Source organism: Strongylocentrotus purpuratus, unplaced genomic scaffold (genome assembly GCF_000002235.5).
Source record: "Strongylocentrotus purpuratus isolate Spur 01 unplaced genomic scaffold, Spur_5.0 spur5_scaffold_17, whole genome shotgun sequence".
Lineage (NCBI taxonomy): Eukaryota > Metazoa > Echinodermata > Echinoidea > Camarodonta > Strongylocentrotidae > Strongylocentrotus > Strongylocentrotus purpuratus.
In genome coordinates this window covers 16,090,920-16,106,438 of record NW_022145602.1, presented here as the reverse complement: position 1 = coordinate 16,106,438, position 15,519 = coordinate 16,090,920, and the positions used below count along the sequence as shown (strand labels likewise).

Below are 15,519 nucleotides of genomic sequence, written 5' to 3'. Positions count from 1 at the left end.
AAATTACATTTGATTAAACATGAATAAGGAAAACATTAACTAGAACTAAAATAATTTCAATAAAATACAAGTATATGAAAAAATTTCGATTAATTAATTATGTAAGTCTACTTATTACCAATGCCTTTACATTGGAAATACAGACGTACCAGTATTGAAGTGTTGTTGCCGTTCAACTGGTTGGAAATTTTACCAAATGGTTCTAACGGCTCAGCTAGACCAGTTGAATTCTAACTGGCCTGGATCAACTGGATCATTTAGCCCATTTCAATTTCCAGGGTTACCAGTTGACATTAATTGGTTCATCAACTGGACCAGTTGCAACTAGATTTGTTCTTCTGAGATGTTTGTACCCCCCCCCCGCCCCCCCCCCCCCCCCACCCACCCTCTCTAATCCCAAACTGCTTCCGGCGCGCCTGGACGTAATTATGGAAGATCCAAAACACGATGTTCAGAAACGGGATGAGAACGTCATTATTTTGGTTCATTTATTGTGTAACATTTGCGTAATTATTGGGTTGAACAAGGATTACAGTAACATATTTCCTCTTCGACGTCAATTTAACGTGAATGAAGAACATAATTCATCTCAAGTCAGCCTTTTAATATTCACGTAAATTTCACGCAGATATTTTGACTAAGACTATCACTAACGCTTCACGTATTTCTGTGACGCGATTCTAAAACTTCTAAAGAATGTGATAATTTCGTTTTTTTTCATAACCAAACAAAAACGGAAGTATCAGGTTTACAAACCATGGTCTCCAAGGTAGGGATAATCACGTTATTATAATGGTGATATTCCAGTGACAATTGCGTGATTTAGTGTACTTGTTTTATAAGTGACCTAGTGCAAGAAACGTGTTAACACAATCACGTAAATGTCAAGGGTTTGAAGAACGTAAATCTGTTCAAGTCGATACCTTGATATTGACGTGATTTTCACGTGAATTTGTTTATTGGGTTTCCATCCAATTTTAAAAGTGTGTACCTCACCACTGACTGACTTTGCGAAATGTTAACATGTTCATTTTTTCTAGGTTTTTTGGTGATAAACTGATGGCAGCTTCCAGCTATCACTAGGAATGTGACAGAAGATTGAAAGATACAGCATGAAGTGAAAAATGAAAAACAGCCATAACAGATTGTGATCGATTCATGAACTTGTACAGTACCTCAAGAGCAAGGAAGGACCCCCCCCCCCCACAAAAAAAAGGGCTTCGCCAAAGCTCTGATCCACAGAGATAGTATGCAGTGGCTTAATGAGCAAAAACTTTTTGGAGGACAGAAGAAGAAAAAAAACGGAAAATCATGGCATTTCAGCAACATTTTTAAATCACCATGGTATCAATTTATGAATAAACTACGTTTGAATTTTCCCAAGCCCCCCCATCAGTACAGTGTTGATGATTTGCAGAGTGCACTAAGCAGTGCTGCAAAGAATGGACACCTTGACTTCATCCAAGAACTAATCGGTAAAGGAGCCGAGGTGAATAAAGTTGATAACGACGGTTTTACTGCATTACAAATAGCTGGATTTAATGGTCATCTTGATGTCACTAAATGTTTGATCAGCCGAGGAGCCGAGGTGAATAACGGCGGAAATGATAATATAAACCCGTTACGTATAGCTGCAGGGGCTGGTCATCTTGATGTAACCACATTTCTGATCAGTCAAGGAGCCGAGGTTAATAACGGCGGAACTGAGAGTTTGACCCCATTACACCTAGCTGCACGGAATGGTCATCTTGATGTGATCAAATATCTGATCAGTCAAGGAGCCGAAGTGAATAAAGATGAAATTAATGGTTTGAGCCTATTACATTCATCTGCTTATTGTGGTCATCTTGATGTCACCAAATATCTGATAAGCCAAGGAGCTAAAATGAATAAAGATGATAATGATGGTTCGACCCCTTTACACCTAGCTGCACAGAATGGTCATCTTGATGTCACTAACTACCTGATCAGTCGAGGAGCTGAAGTCAATGAGAGCAGCAATGATGGTAGGACCCCATTACAACTAGCTGCACAGAATGGTCATCTTGATGTCACCAAATATCTGATAAGCCAAGGAGCTAAAATGAATAAAGATGATAATGATGGTTCGACCCCTTTACACCAAGCTGCACTGGTAGGTCACCTTGATGTCACCAAATGTCTGATCAGTCAAGGAGCCGAGGTGAATAAAGTTGATAATATCGGTTTGACCCCGTTACGTGTAGCTGCACAGGAAGGTCATCTTGATGTCACCAAATATCTGATCAGTCAAGGAGCTGAAGTGGATAAAGATGATAATGAGGGTTTTACCCCATTACATCTTGCTGCATCTACTGGTTATCTTGATGTCACCAAATGTCTGATTAGTCAGGGAGCTGAAGTCAATGAGAGCAACAATGGTGGTAGGACCCCATTACAACTAGCTGCATCTAATGGTCATCTTGATGTCACCAAAGAACTAATCAGTCAATGTGCTGACTTTAAAAAGACCGATCGTGATGGTTGGACTGCATTACATTCAGCTGCTGCTAAAGGACATCTTGATGTTGTCACAGAAATAATCAGTCAAGGTGTTGATGTTGGTAAGGCTAGTGACAAAGGATGGTCAGCCTTATACCTTGCCGCAGCTGCTGGTCATGTTCGTGTTTCAAGTGCATTGCTTAGTCAGCAAGCTGAGCTTGCCAAAGCAAATATAATTCATTGGACGGAGTTTCATTCCGCTGCAGAGAGAGGCGATCTTGATGCCATGAAAGATCATGTCAGTCAAGGAGCCAAGCTGAATAAAGCTGGTTCTTTTGGTTGGACAGCCTTACACATTGCAGCAGGTAATGGCCATCTTAATATGACAAAATATTTGCTGAGTCAAGGAGCTGATGTGAATTCTAGCAATGACTTTGGTACGTGTGCCTTGCATAGTGCCGCAGAGAAAGGGAACTTGGATGTCGTGGAATATCTGATCAGCGAAGGGGCCGATATGAATAAGGGAAATGACCGTGGATTGACTGCCCTACATTTTGCATCATCGTCTGGCCATTTAAATATCGTCAAATCCCTAATCGGTCATGGAGTTGAGGCAGATATTCGCAACGCATATGGAACCACTGCTCTTCATTATGCTTTAGGTACTCGTCAGATCGGCATCACGAAGTATCTGCTTAGCCAAGGCTCTGAACTGATTAAGAGAAGCGTGCGGAACTCCGTCATCTTACAATTTGATGGACAGTATGGTCATTATGATGTTGTGCGATGTGTGCAGAGTTGTGTAGGTCACGCAGTTAGCAGATTCACTGATTCTGTCACTGTCTTTAGAGGTACTCCAGAAAGTGATCTTGGTAGAACCAAATATCAAGATGGCGATGAGGATAAGACAGTTAAAGGGGGAATGGTTATTGTGAAAATGACACGTATATTGTCTGATCTTGACAGTCATGAAGATCTTCTTCGAAGTCAAGGAGGCAGAACAGCTGGTAGCACATCATTACAATATGCTATACAAGGTGGCAATCTTGCAGCTGTTCGGTATCTGATCACTCAAGGAGCTGAAGTGAACGAAAGCAACAATGCTGGCTGGACTGCTCTTCATGTTGCTGCGCAAATGGGTCGTCTTTATATTGTAGATTATCTACTTGAACAGGGAGCTGAAGTAACCAAAGGAGACTTCGATGATATCTCGCCTTTGCATGTTGCTGCATTTGTTGGCCATTGTGATGTTACCGAGCATTTGCTTAGGCGAGGAGCAGAGGTCAACGGCGCCACCAAGGAGAAAGGTTCTACAGCCCTACATGTCGGAGTGCAGAATGGTCATCGTGATATCACAAAAGGCTTGCTCAACCACGGAGCCGATGTTGATGCGACCGACCATGACGGCTGGACTCCCTTGCACATTGCTGTTCAGAATGGTCACATCGATGTCATGAAGTGTCTTCTTCAGCAACTTGCAGATGTTAGCAAGGTTACCAAGAAGGGATCATCTGCATTGCATTTATCTGCTGCAAATGGACATACCGATGTCACAAGATATCTATTGGAGCACGGATCTGAAGTAAATCTAATTAAACCTGGGAAGACTGCATTGCAACTTGCTGCAGAACAAGACCAAGTACGCGGGACAAGTACAGATACGTGGTGTGCTGAAGGGCAGAAACACCCTTCTTCCCCAAATTGCCATGCAGATACTGAGGGATTAACAGAAGATGAGAAGGTATTTAATTTAGTATTCCTATAGATTTCATATGGAAAAAAATATCATACTGTTTATTAACATTCCAGTCAGTATAAAAAATCATACCAATTTTAATTTGAAAAGGGTTAGCCAGTCTTAAGCCTTAATAATCCTGTTAAAACTTCCTTGTGAAGGTATATAGATTGTCTGAATTATGAAAAAGGTTGAAATCATTACCGAGGACTTCTCAAAACCTCTCTTGTACCAGTACATATACATGGAAGTCAAACCTGTCTTTGTGGCCACCTCTCTATAAAAGCCACCTGTGTATCGTGGCCGTTAATTTTTCCTCCCTCGAGAAAGAAATGTGTGTTTGAGAACCTGTCTAGTAAGGCTACCTGTCTACAGTGACCACTCTTTCTGTTTCACATGGGTGACCTTAACAAACATGTTTGACTGTATAATATTTGCTTAAATGTTAACATCTGGATATATGTATGTCTATTTTGTGATTAAAGATATGGAAAACTAGAAAAGAAATTTCTTTATAAAAAGCTGTTTTGTTTGTACATTCTTAATTCTTGAGGCTGTTGTTTTACACAGGTTGTTTGGCAACATCCCGAGAAAGGCTGCACAGCAGTTCATTTAGCCACGCAAAATGGTTACACCTCCATCATCGAGACATTAGTTTCTCGTGGCGCCGATCTCAACATCCAGTCCATAGACGGACAGACCTGTCTTCACGAAGCCATCAGACTTTCAGGTCGGGAGGACAGCAAAGTTGAAGCAACACCAGCACTCCAAAAGGTAAGATGATGAACTAAAGAACACATTATCCCTGGGATTGTACGACACTTGCCCCAGCGAAAATTGCTGTGCAGTAATTTACTACACTAACCAAATTGCTTACTAAAATTACAATTGGAATCATACCATTCACACATGAGTTAGCATAGCCATTTAACAATGAATAAGTCTCTAAATCTACATTATAAAAAAAAAGGTCTTATTCTTGAAAAATGAAATAGGATTCATATAATTCTGACAACTAAAGAGGATTTGTAAGTCTGAAAATAAAATTGAGCTCATAATTGCAAAAATGACAACAATTCTGTATCACTTTTTGAAATTACAAACCCTTTGGAATAACGAACCTTATTCTATTTTGCGGATTAACAACCTTTGGAGTAATGATACCTATTTAACTTTTGGAATTATAAACATAAACGAACCATCAGAAAAACACAACAAATGCTCGGAATAATGATTTGTGGATAAATCTCCGGAAACACAAAGACCTCCCAAAGTTTAAACAATCGCTCCTATTGATAATTCTTTTAGATCTCAGAAGAGTTCTATCAGAATGAATTGTCTCCAAAGACGGCCCTGGTCTTCTATCTCTTGGACCATGGAGCAAAGCCGAACATCAAGGATAACCAAGGCAACCTACCAGTCCACTATGCCAAGGATGAAATCATTCGCCAGATGATATTCTCAAGGTAGGGAAGCATTTTTAACAATGGCACTTTATTAGAAACGGTGTCTAATCACTCGACTTTGAATGCCAAAGGTCTTGGGTTCTTTAGATCCTCTGCATGGCATGTATGTCCTTGGGCAAAGCATTTTTTAAATCTACATTGCTCCTCTCCACCCAGGTAGTAAATGTGTACCCGCTAGGATGTGAACGCCAATGCGATTTGATTAGCATGCGCACACCCAGAACAAAGATTTCGGTAATTGTCTTCAAGGTTATAAAGAGTAAAGCTGTTCATACAGAATTTTGCTTCCAACCAACTGAAATTGAATCTAACATTAAGAAAGTGGGATCTGTATTATTTATAAAGGCCTACATAATTCTTCAACTTATATTTTGGTTGCAATGAGTTATTCCGTTTATTTTTCGAAGTCGTAGGAAACGCCTCTTGGAAACGCCACCTAGAAATGCTATTACGTTTTCAATTAGAAAAGAAACAAAAAACTTGGAATTGGGATATTACATTAACCATAATTTATGGACATTTTCCCAGAATTTTGCAAGTAAGACGTCATCATAATTGTAAATATGGTGTAATATGTATTTTGGTGTAATTCATTTGTTTGGAAAAAATTGTACCGCATTACATTTTGGCTCTAAATTGTTATATAAATCGTGCCAAATCTTATCGAATGTGATATCATCTTGTAAGAAATGTACTGATCTTATTAGATCTCACACATGGTAAAATGCAGTTCTATTATAATCTCCAAAATATTTCAACAGTAATTATACATGGTGGCCATTTTTGTAATTGCCTGTCATTTTTTTCCAGCAGTATATATTCAAGGTACTCCAAATATAAATTGTGCAGGGAGGTGCCCTGAACACGTTGATATCCAACCACCTTTTACTTACATTCCATGTCTCAAAACGCGTCGAAGTGGGGGTTTGCTCCTTATTCTGTAAAGCGCTAAGAGAAATCGTCGACATGACAAGGGATGTATAGACCCTTATTATTATTATTATTATTATTATCATTATTATTATTATTTTTACTATTATTATTGATATCATTATTATCATCATCATCGTAGTCATCATCACCATTATTCGGCAAGCACAGGCATGCATCTGTGGTGCAGATGAGCAGACAGCAGCTGCCCTGTTATCCAACCCCCTGACGCCGGGGATGACTGATCTGTCAAGCCCAAAGGATGCACAAGTCAGCTGTCTTTAATAACCAGCTTCAAGAAATAACTTGACATATAATACTACTACCTCATACGAAAGAAGATCTTTATTCTTATCATTATTATTGTTATTATTATTATTATTATTATTATTTAATCAGGAAAGTAGCAGATACATGTAAGCAACAATTGAATTGAACTGAATTTGATTCATGGTAATGTATTTATCTACAACGGAGTCATGGGGTTTCCTCTAAGTCTAATTGATAGATAAATCGCTACGCGTTAGGGTTTACATGACCTTCAATGTACTTCAATGTACATTTAACAACTAAATTATTCATACCTTTACAAAGTTTTGTCATCATTGAAGTATGTGCAAATTTTATTTATGTTTCTTGAGATTATGGAATATTAAAGCTTACATCTAAAGTATTCAACACACGTCCTGATTCAACCAGTTCACGTTTCATTCTTGAGTTACGAAAAAGACACCAAATACATTACATTTACAAGGGGTATGAATAATCTAGTTGTCAACCGTGTGAGGTGTCTTTGTTTAATAATTGTATGGACTTTTTTGGTCTTTGTTTGTTTACAACAGAGTAACTACGGAGGCCGAGAGGAACAATTATGCCAACCTTCCAGAAAGTGCGCAAAGTGATAGAACAGACAGTGTCGAGCCAATAAACCAACCCTTAGGTGAGATACGTTTTATGCATCTAAGGCAAATGATTTTTTTTTTCTTTCTGCAAGAACACATAGGTATATTCATTTCCAATTTAAGAATTTGTTAATTCATTTTAATTAGTTTGATATATCTGAGTTCACAGGTACGAATATCCTGCCCGGTGTCAGATCAACGGTAAAAATATAAATATATATACAAAACAATTTTCTTTAATAGTAACCATCTATTGTCTTTAGAAACATCAAATCGCTCATTTACTTTGTCTGTCATTATATCCTAATGACTTTGTTATTTTCGCAAATACATAAAAACAAATGAAGTGAGTCTGGGAAATAAAAATACATGTTTATTTGTGTATGCACTGTTTCTGTAGCAGAAGATCCTAGCCTGTGACTTCAGAGCTTGTAAAATATATATTTACTGTACAGTATGCTGTTAAAAGATATATTTGCTTTGCTGTTATCAGATGGTAGATATGCAACTGGAACGTTTGGAGCCCTTGGAGGAACCCTGTCCACCAAATCTCATGGGTTTACTCTCCACATTCCACCTGGTGCCCTTGAGGAAGATGAGACAATCAGCCTTCAGGTACTGACCGAGATTCCGAATGACCTCACACTTAAAGAAGACGAGCTTCTAGTCAGTCATGGCTTCCAGTGTTACCCGTCCGGGCTACGCTTTAAGAAACCGGCAAAGCTGACAATACCTCATTGTGCTTTAGTAACTGCTCCTAACAAAGTACAGACCATACTGTATTCCTGGAATCAGTCAGGTAACTAAATCATGTTTAAAGCCTTTTCGCAACATGTTCGGGCTGTATGTAAAGAGAAAATCACATAATAGTTTGTGAACTGGCATATAATAAACTGGATTTAACCCCACATTGGCATAATGTCTAGAATCCGAATCCTAATCAAGCAAAATTGATATGGAATAACTTATAATATTTCTCGAATTCTAATATTTTCGTCATGTTTTTATCGGTAATGGGGGGGGGGCGGAGGGAGGCACTCGCCTCTGCCAATCGAGGTCATCTGTGGCATCATTGGCACTGCAGAGTTTACATCATTTAACGTGTTTAATGTGGGAGTGTATAACTCCCCATGCCCCGAACTATGGTTGTACATGTAACTGTGTAAAAATTGTCACAACTGTTAGTAACAAATATGACATAAGATCTGACAACTATGATCAATAACATATTATCAATACAGTTTCTAAATTTGGCGATGTCGGCTACGTCAATGCTTTGAAAATATTTACCAAAAATGTCTACAATATCCATCTCAGCTACTCTTGAGCTCATTACACTGGCTTCATTTGAAACAAAAAATAATTTTGTAATTACTCTTGTTTGTCTACAAAATACTCAATAATCAAGCTTCACAATAATTAGATACCTGTTTGAATTTATATACACCTACCAGGGCATTGAGGTCAGCCGGTGATGCTCTCCGTTTCACATCTTCAGTTACTCGCACATTAGCCGGTGATGGGATATTTACTGTATATGCTTCAAAATACCGGAATGATCTACCACTTAGAATTAGACAGTCTTCATCCATTATTATTGAGAAAGGCCTTGAAAAAACATATTTCGTGCAGTTTGTAGGTGTAAGATTTTTTTAAATTTATTATTACATGTATTTATGTAATTGTCATATACTGTAAGCGCTTTGGGCCTTATGGGAAAAGTGCGGTATAACTAATAATAATAATAAAATCGTAATCCAGTCGCCAAAATACGATGCATAATTATGTTAAAGGTATAGTTGAGTTTTGGTATGGATGGCGCTAAACAAAATAATTCTTTGTGAGATAATGAAAAACTGAGTGTCAAATGTGTAAGAGCATACAATCTAAATGACAAAATCATCTTTGTTTGATCAAATCGGTTCAGAGACGGCTTAAATATCAATAAATATAACCATTTCTAATATTTGTGGGGTCCCACACATATTGGATGATTTTTACCAACCGTAGAAAAAACGAGATAGCGCCTTATATGTTTTCTTCCAGCCAATGCCAATGTTGGCTTTTTGTTGGCTTTTTCGTGTTGGTTATAATACGCACGACCAGCCTGTCAGAGGATTGTTATTATTATTGTTGCTATTATTCAAAATTAACGGTAAAGGGCTAGATCGGATTTAATCTAAATTCGCACTTTTTGGGGTCTAACATTCCTTTCATAGCAATTTTAGTTCATAAAAGGGCACTAAAAATGTCATGGATAAGAATAAGAGCAATTACCATGCAGTTTGAAGCCATTTGCGGCTTTAAACAAGAACTCAACTGTCCCTTCAAGCCCAATGAGCTTGAAAAAAAGTCCTTGTATTTAAGTCGTTACCTGTCATTTTGTATTGAATTAATTTTTTTTCTTCAAAGGTACACCTAAACGGCTTCCAGATTCCTCCGACGTTATTTGTTCAGTACAGGAACGATGGCTAGAGGTCTCAGTCAGCCATTTCTCTGGAGGATTCTTTGCCTTCATTTGGGATTGGCTATTTCTGAGAGGCATAGTACTATCATGCATGTCGTTTCTTCCCAGACTATTGCCTGTCTCCAAAAAACCGATACTGGAGGTTCGATTTGTCAATAAGCCACATGGACAAAAATGGGTAAACAGACATTAACACCATTTTTGGGAGGGAGTGTATTTAAGCCTGATCACTGCAGAAAGGCTTTCATTATCCTGGCGACGATGGTGAGGATGTGATGCATTCCCATTTCAAAGTTATGTCACGAATTAACAGTTTTCAAGCCTGTCATATTAACAAAAATGGAGCACATTTATCACTTTAACTATAAGTATTTGTATGTTAAAACGAAACGTTAAACTACTTCGGCATCTTTTGGTTCTTTATATAACGATGTTATTTTTTTTTTGTCGCTATTTTAGTCTTGGTCGTAATAATTCATCGAGCATGGTCTAGTGAACATCTTGATATCTGAATTGCATTTTAGACTTTACCTTGTAACTTTTCCACTTCCATAATATCAATCAACCGAATTTAATATCCCGATGCCAAAAATACAATTTTAGACTTATCTATGACATCTCTACTGTTAATAGAAGGCCCAAGCCCTGTACTGTTCTGGCTGTTTCTCTCAATCGATGCCATTTTGGACGTCATCTTAGTTTCCCGATTTCCCTGACAGATAAAGCCCATTTTCACTAATCTAAATGAATTGATTGAACCTTGCAATCACATCTTATTCCTTAGGACGATTCCAGCGAGTACTTTAGTAAAATATACACCTAAATCCGAGAGACGGTGTGTAATACAAGTTTACATATGATTTCTATCTACAATGTCCAGGTAACTTTATCAGAACACTTTTTGTACACATGATTTTTCAGAGACATGTCCATGACATAGATGACCCCCGTTTCCAACCTGTGAAGGGCGATGACGATGATATTGAGTTTCTGCAGGGAACACTAAAAGTCGCTTGCCAGCTGGGTGAGAAGAGTCCCAAATCCGAGGAACAAGTAAGCGTACTTCAATTCTCGGAATTACTACACCTAGTTAAAATAAATTAAAACAAGGGCCTTGTGGAAACAAGAACTGTTCATGATAAAGGTAGAACAATCAATGCAGAGCCAACAGCAAAAAAGTTAAAACAAAGTGCCAAAGAACTCATCTGATGGTGTCATGGTGATACTGATGATAATGATAATAAATATTCATAGACCAATACGGTTCTAGGAATATATATATATAATTAGATTCGAAACGATGAAATTGATTGGACAAAATTCGAAAATACAGACAATTTTTCTTCATTGTTTTAATCAGTACTCTCAACATCTGCGTTTTGGCTCATATTTCATACAATCATATATGCAAATTAATTATATAATCGGGCAATTTCCTCAGGCTATTCAGTTCAGCGACAAGAGGTCGCAAACGAAAGAGACAAAGTACTTTGAGCTCGATCTGACCAAGGAGAGTGAAGGGACATTAGTGACACTTGAAGTGGTTCAAACCTCTACACAGATGATTAAGTTCACCACACGTTTCGAAGGTAACATATTTCATGCAGATGTAATATAATAGCTGTTCTAATCCCTGAGTATCAATATATCATAGCTTATAACAAAGGACCTATTGCGCCAAAATTACATCCTATTGGTAATTTTCACGGTACAACTTAACCTGTGGTGTATAAACGGAACACAGAAATGAAATGTTCTCTATATTGAAATAAGTAGTAGGTAAGGTTGAGCGACTTTACCCTCAAAACTTGATATCATGATGTACATGTAGACCTATATTTATTGATTTTTATTTTGTATTATCATGACTAAGTTTTAACTTAGCATAATAAAGGCCACCACTACTTTTTATATTTCATTGGACCATACGGTAAAGACGAAATTAATATATATACAAAATTAAGACGGATCACCTGTAGATGAACTAATCTATGGCCGAAAACTTTTTGGACCAAACGGTTGTTGGAGTAATCGGGGTTCAGACCATTTCATTGCAGACAAACTGGCAAGTGGACCGCATTGTGATTGACCAAGTGGTTATTGGACCAATTCGTACAAATTACTGATTCGTGGAATTGCTAATTAGAACCAAACGATTAGAGATCATAGGCATAATGTGTCTTGAGCACTCCACAGAGTGGATTTGAAGGTCTATTAGTTACATTTATTATTATAATTTTATAATCGTTATTATTTTTATAGCTATTAGCCCTATATTGGCTCTTTAGATTAAATAATGATTGACGAAACGTTGAATTGATCATGTGTATAGTGGACAAACTGGGTGTAAGATAGGTGATGGTGGTATTGGACCGATTGGCTTTTGATCAAATGTTAATTATATCTTACGTCATACGTGTAAAAGCATTAGTTCACGTAGATAACCCATAATAAAAATTTATTAAATTTTGAAACGAAGGCGCAGGAAGCTCAGGGCCAGGTATATGTAGAAAATATGGGGAGGCTGTATTAATTGTATCTTTATACAATAATCGGTATTCTTAGACCTCTTTCTATCTCATATTTTACTTTTGGATTCTTCTCAATCTATTATTTCTTGCTTGCTCACTACAATTATACACATGATACGCGCGGGCTTTACGCTAATGTCCAGCTTTTTTATGGTTACGTACCTACGGCGTATGCAATTGGCGTACATACGTGTACGCTTGCGTATGACAGGCGTAGGGTTTCGTACGCTTACGAAGGCCGGCGTAGGGTTGCGTACGCTTGGCGTAGTCGGTATGCAATACTATGCAACTCTACGCAATGCCCGGTGTGAAAGCCCCTAAAGCGAGTTAGAATCTCGCTACGGTGATTCTTAGAAATACCGATATTTCATTCTGATTTTGTCGCATTGTGATATGGTTGGTGTCATCATATTATTTTGATTTTTTGGATAGGGGAGGGGGTAAAAAGTATAAATCAATTAGTGTAGATGAAACACAATCACGTCATAAAATATCTCTCTCTCTTATATTGTTTTTATAATTGCAAGACTGTTTGAAATACATCGAATGTACATTATACAGTTGACGTAGCAGTAAGAAATCATAATCTAAATTGTAATTCCACCTGTCGAGAATTCTAAGAATCATGGTAGATACATCCTTGTATCTATCAGTCACTTATTTTCCCTGTATATGTGCGCGTTATCATTATAGCATAAGGGAACCAAACAGTCATCCAAACATTTATTTCAATATTAGTATGTGCTCTCATGACAGGGATCGAAGAAAGCTTGACAAAACAGGACACTCCTTCACCATCCACTGTTGGAATGTGAGTAGAACCTCAAAATAAGTTTCTGTGCGTGTGTATGCGTGGGGTTTTATACGTAAACATATATATTTATAAATGCATATATACGGGGAGTCAGAAAACAAATACAAGACTTGGCTTGGTAACATCCTAAAAAGTATTTTACCATTCTTAACATAATTTCCTAGGTAATAGTGTATTCGGTGAGTTTCACAAGGATTTACACTAAAACTACAAATTTTAGATGGGGGAGGGAGGGGGGCTGAATATCATTTAGCATGTGTTACAAAGAGAGTGCAGTTAATAGAACCAAAATTCTACATCTTCCAAAAGTACTCAGAATTTGGTGGATTAAGCTGGGAGCATTGAGAAATTTAGAAGAGGATTGGAAATACGACTAGAGCATTGCTTACAATTTTAATTGAGAACGGTTTAGTATCCTTTCTTTCAATTTCACATATTTTTAATGTAAATATGCATAACAGCTTCTAATTCCAGGTGTAGATTTATGTTGAGCCAAAATAAAATCTGTGCGCTTTGTTTAAGAACTTCCAAAACTACATATATATGAAGCTTTTTCCAATGAAGAGAAAATGTAAAAAAATATTTATGCTTATATTTCATGATTTAAAATAATAATAACCGTCTATGGATGTTAAGTTGTTTTTTTAATGCCCCTATATTTCCTTGGAAATTTTTTTTTTGTTGTGTTGCTGTTGAGAGGTCTTATCTTAAATTGTTAGTGTTTGTTTTGGCTACAAAACGCAGAAACCTAATATATTTATTTTATTTTATTTTATTTATTTATTTATATCAATTGCAAATAATTATGTACATAAGAGATGGGAGACACCAAACTGGCGATTGATTGAAGGACTTGCTATTGATCTGGATCAATCGTAACTCTTTGTAAGACGGGGCCCTGGGATAGACGGGACCCTGGGCCTCGTTTTATAAAGAGCTCCTTTTGATCCAATGCCCCTATATTTCCTTGGAAAAAATTATTTTGTTGTGTTGCTGTTGAGAGTTCTTATCTAAAATTGTTAGTGTTTGTTTTGGCTACAAAACGCAGAAACCTAATATACATGTGCATAATAAAAACACCGTCGCAATATTGCCCGCAAGAGAACAATGTTGGTCAAGTCTTCGAATAGGGGCAATACATCCTGATCTTCCTTTGAAAGCAATCCAATAGTATTGGCCGTAATGATATTTCATTCTCCCGAATCGTAAAAAAGGAGAGTATGACAAAATACACACCAGGGGGTGGGGGCGTTTCATGAAACAATTACTCGGTGTTTTTCACCGACTAATATCATGTTCACCGACAGTTTCGTCAGCGCTGACTACATTTCACCAATCACATGCCTGGAAAATAGTCGGTGACAAAAGAATTGTTGGTGAACATGGCATTAGTCGGTGAAAAACACCGACTAATTGTTTCATGAAACGCCTCCCAAGGCCCCGTCTTATAAAGAGTTGATATCAATCGCAATATATTTGCGATTTATATCAATTGCAAATAATTATGTACATAAGAGATAGGAGACTGCAAACTTGCGATTGATTGAAGGACTTGCGATTGATCTGGATCAATCGTAACTCTTTGTAAGACGGGGCCCTGGGATAGACGGGGCCCTGGGCCTCGTTTTATAAAGAGCTCCTTTTAATCCAAGCCAATCGTAATTCTTCCTATCAATCGCAAGTTTGCATTCCTCTATATGTTATGCTTATAGTTGCGATTGATACCAATATCAAATAACTTTCGATTAACTTCAACTCTTTACTACTCTTGGCCGCCCCCCCCCCACAAAAAAGCTATATAAATGATAGCCTTCACACCCACACATATATGCACGCGCGCACACGTATCTTTATACAAGTATATATACATTAATATATATACATACGTGTGTGAGTCCGCATGTATGTAAGCAATTTATGCATAATATGCATATATGTACTTCCGATATCCGATAATATCTAGTGCAGACTCCCTCACAACTTTGTTTTTAATTGCCACGTTTGCCATGCATTACGGTACATTATTTTGTTCAAGTTATCGTTTTGTAACCGACTCTTCAGCTCGAATTAATCTTATTTGTTGTTGATGTACATGCAAATGTGGAACAATAAACTTCAAACCATTGAAATCGGTCATCTGAGATTATTAGATAAACAGTACAAATTTATATTTCCTCCATGTAAATATAGACCCAGTGAAGAATCCAGGGAGCA

General features: G+C 37.5%; 1 protein-coding gene across 1 annotated transcript; it reads left to right on the top strand.

Annotated features, from left to right (window-relative positions):
* Positions 1 to 2,102: 2,102 nt before the first annotated feature.
* LOC755312 (ankyrin-3-like) lies at positions 2,103 to 9,968 on the top strand. Its single transcript, XM_030988257.1, has 7 exons — positions 2,103 to 2,134; positions 2,368 to 4,201; positions 4,766 to 4,969; positions 5,504 to 5,661; positions 7,434 to 7,531; positions 7,987 to 8,159; positions 9,906 to 9,968. Exons 1-7 carry the CDS (start codon positions 2,103 to 2,105, stop codon positions 9,966 to 9,968), a joined length of 2,562 nt encoding a protein of 853 aa, XP_030844117.1.
* The last annotated feature ends 5,551 nt before the right edge of the window (positions 9,969 to 15,519 follow it).

Excerpts from the sequence above, each read along its gene's own strand:
- LOC755312 (XM_030988257.1), top strand. The coding sequence starts at position 2,103 with ATGGTTCGACCCCTTTACACCAAGCTGCACTG. Across the intron at positions 5,662-7,433 it reads CGCCAGATGATATTCTCAAG|AGTAACTACGGAGGCCGAGA; the intron begins GTAGGGAAGCAT and ends TGTTTACAACAG. Across the intron at positions 7,532-7,986 it reads GCCAATAAACCAACCCTTAG|ATGGTAGATATGCAACTGGA; the intron begins GTGAGATACGTT and ends TGCTGTTATCAG.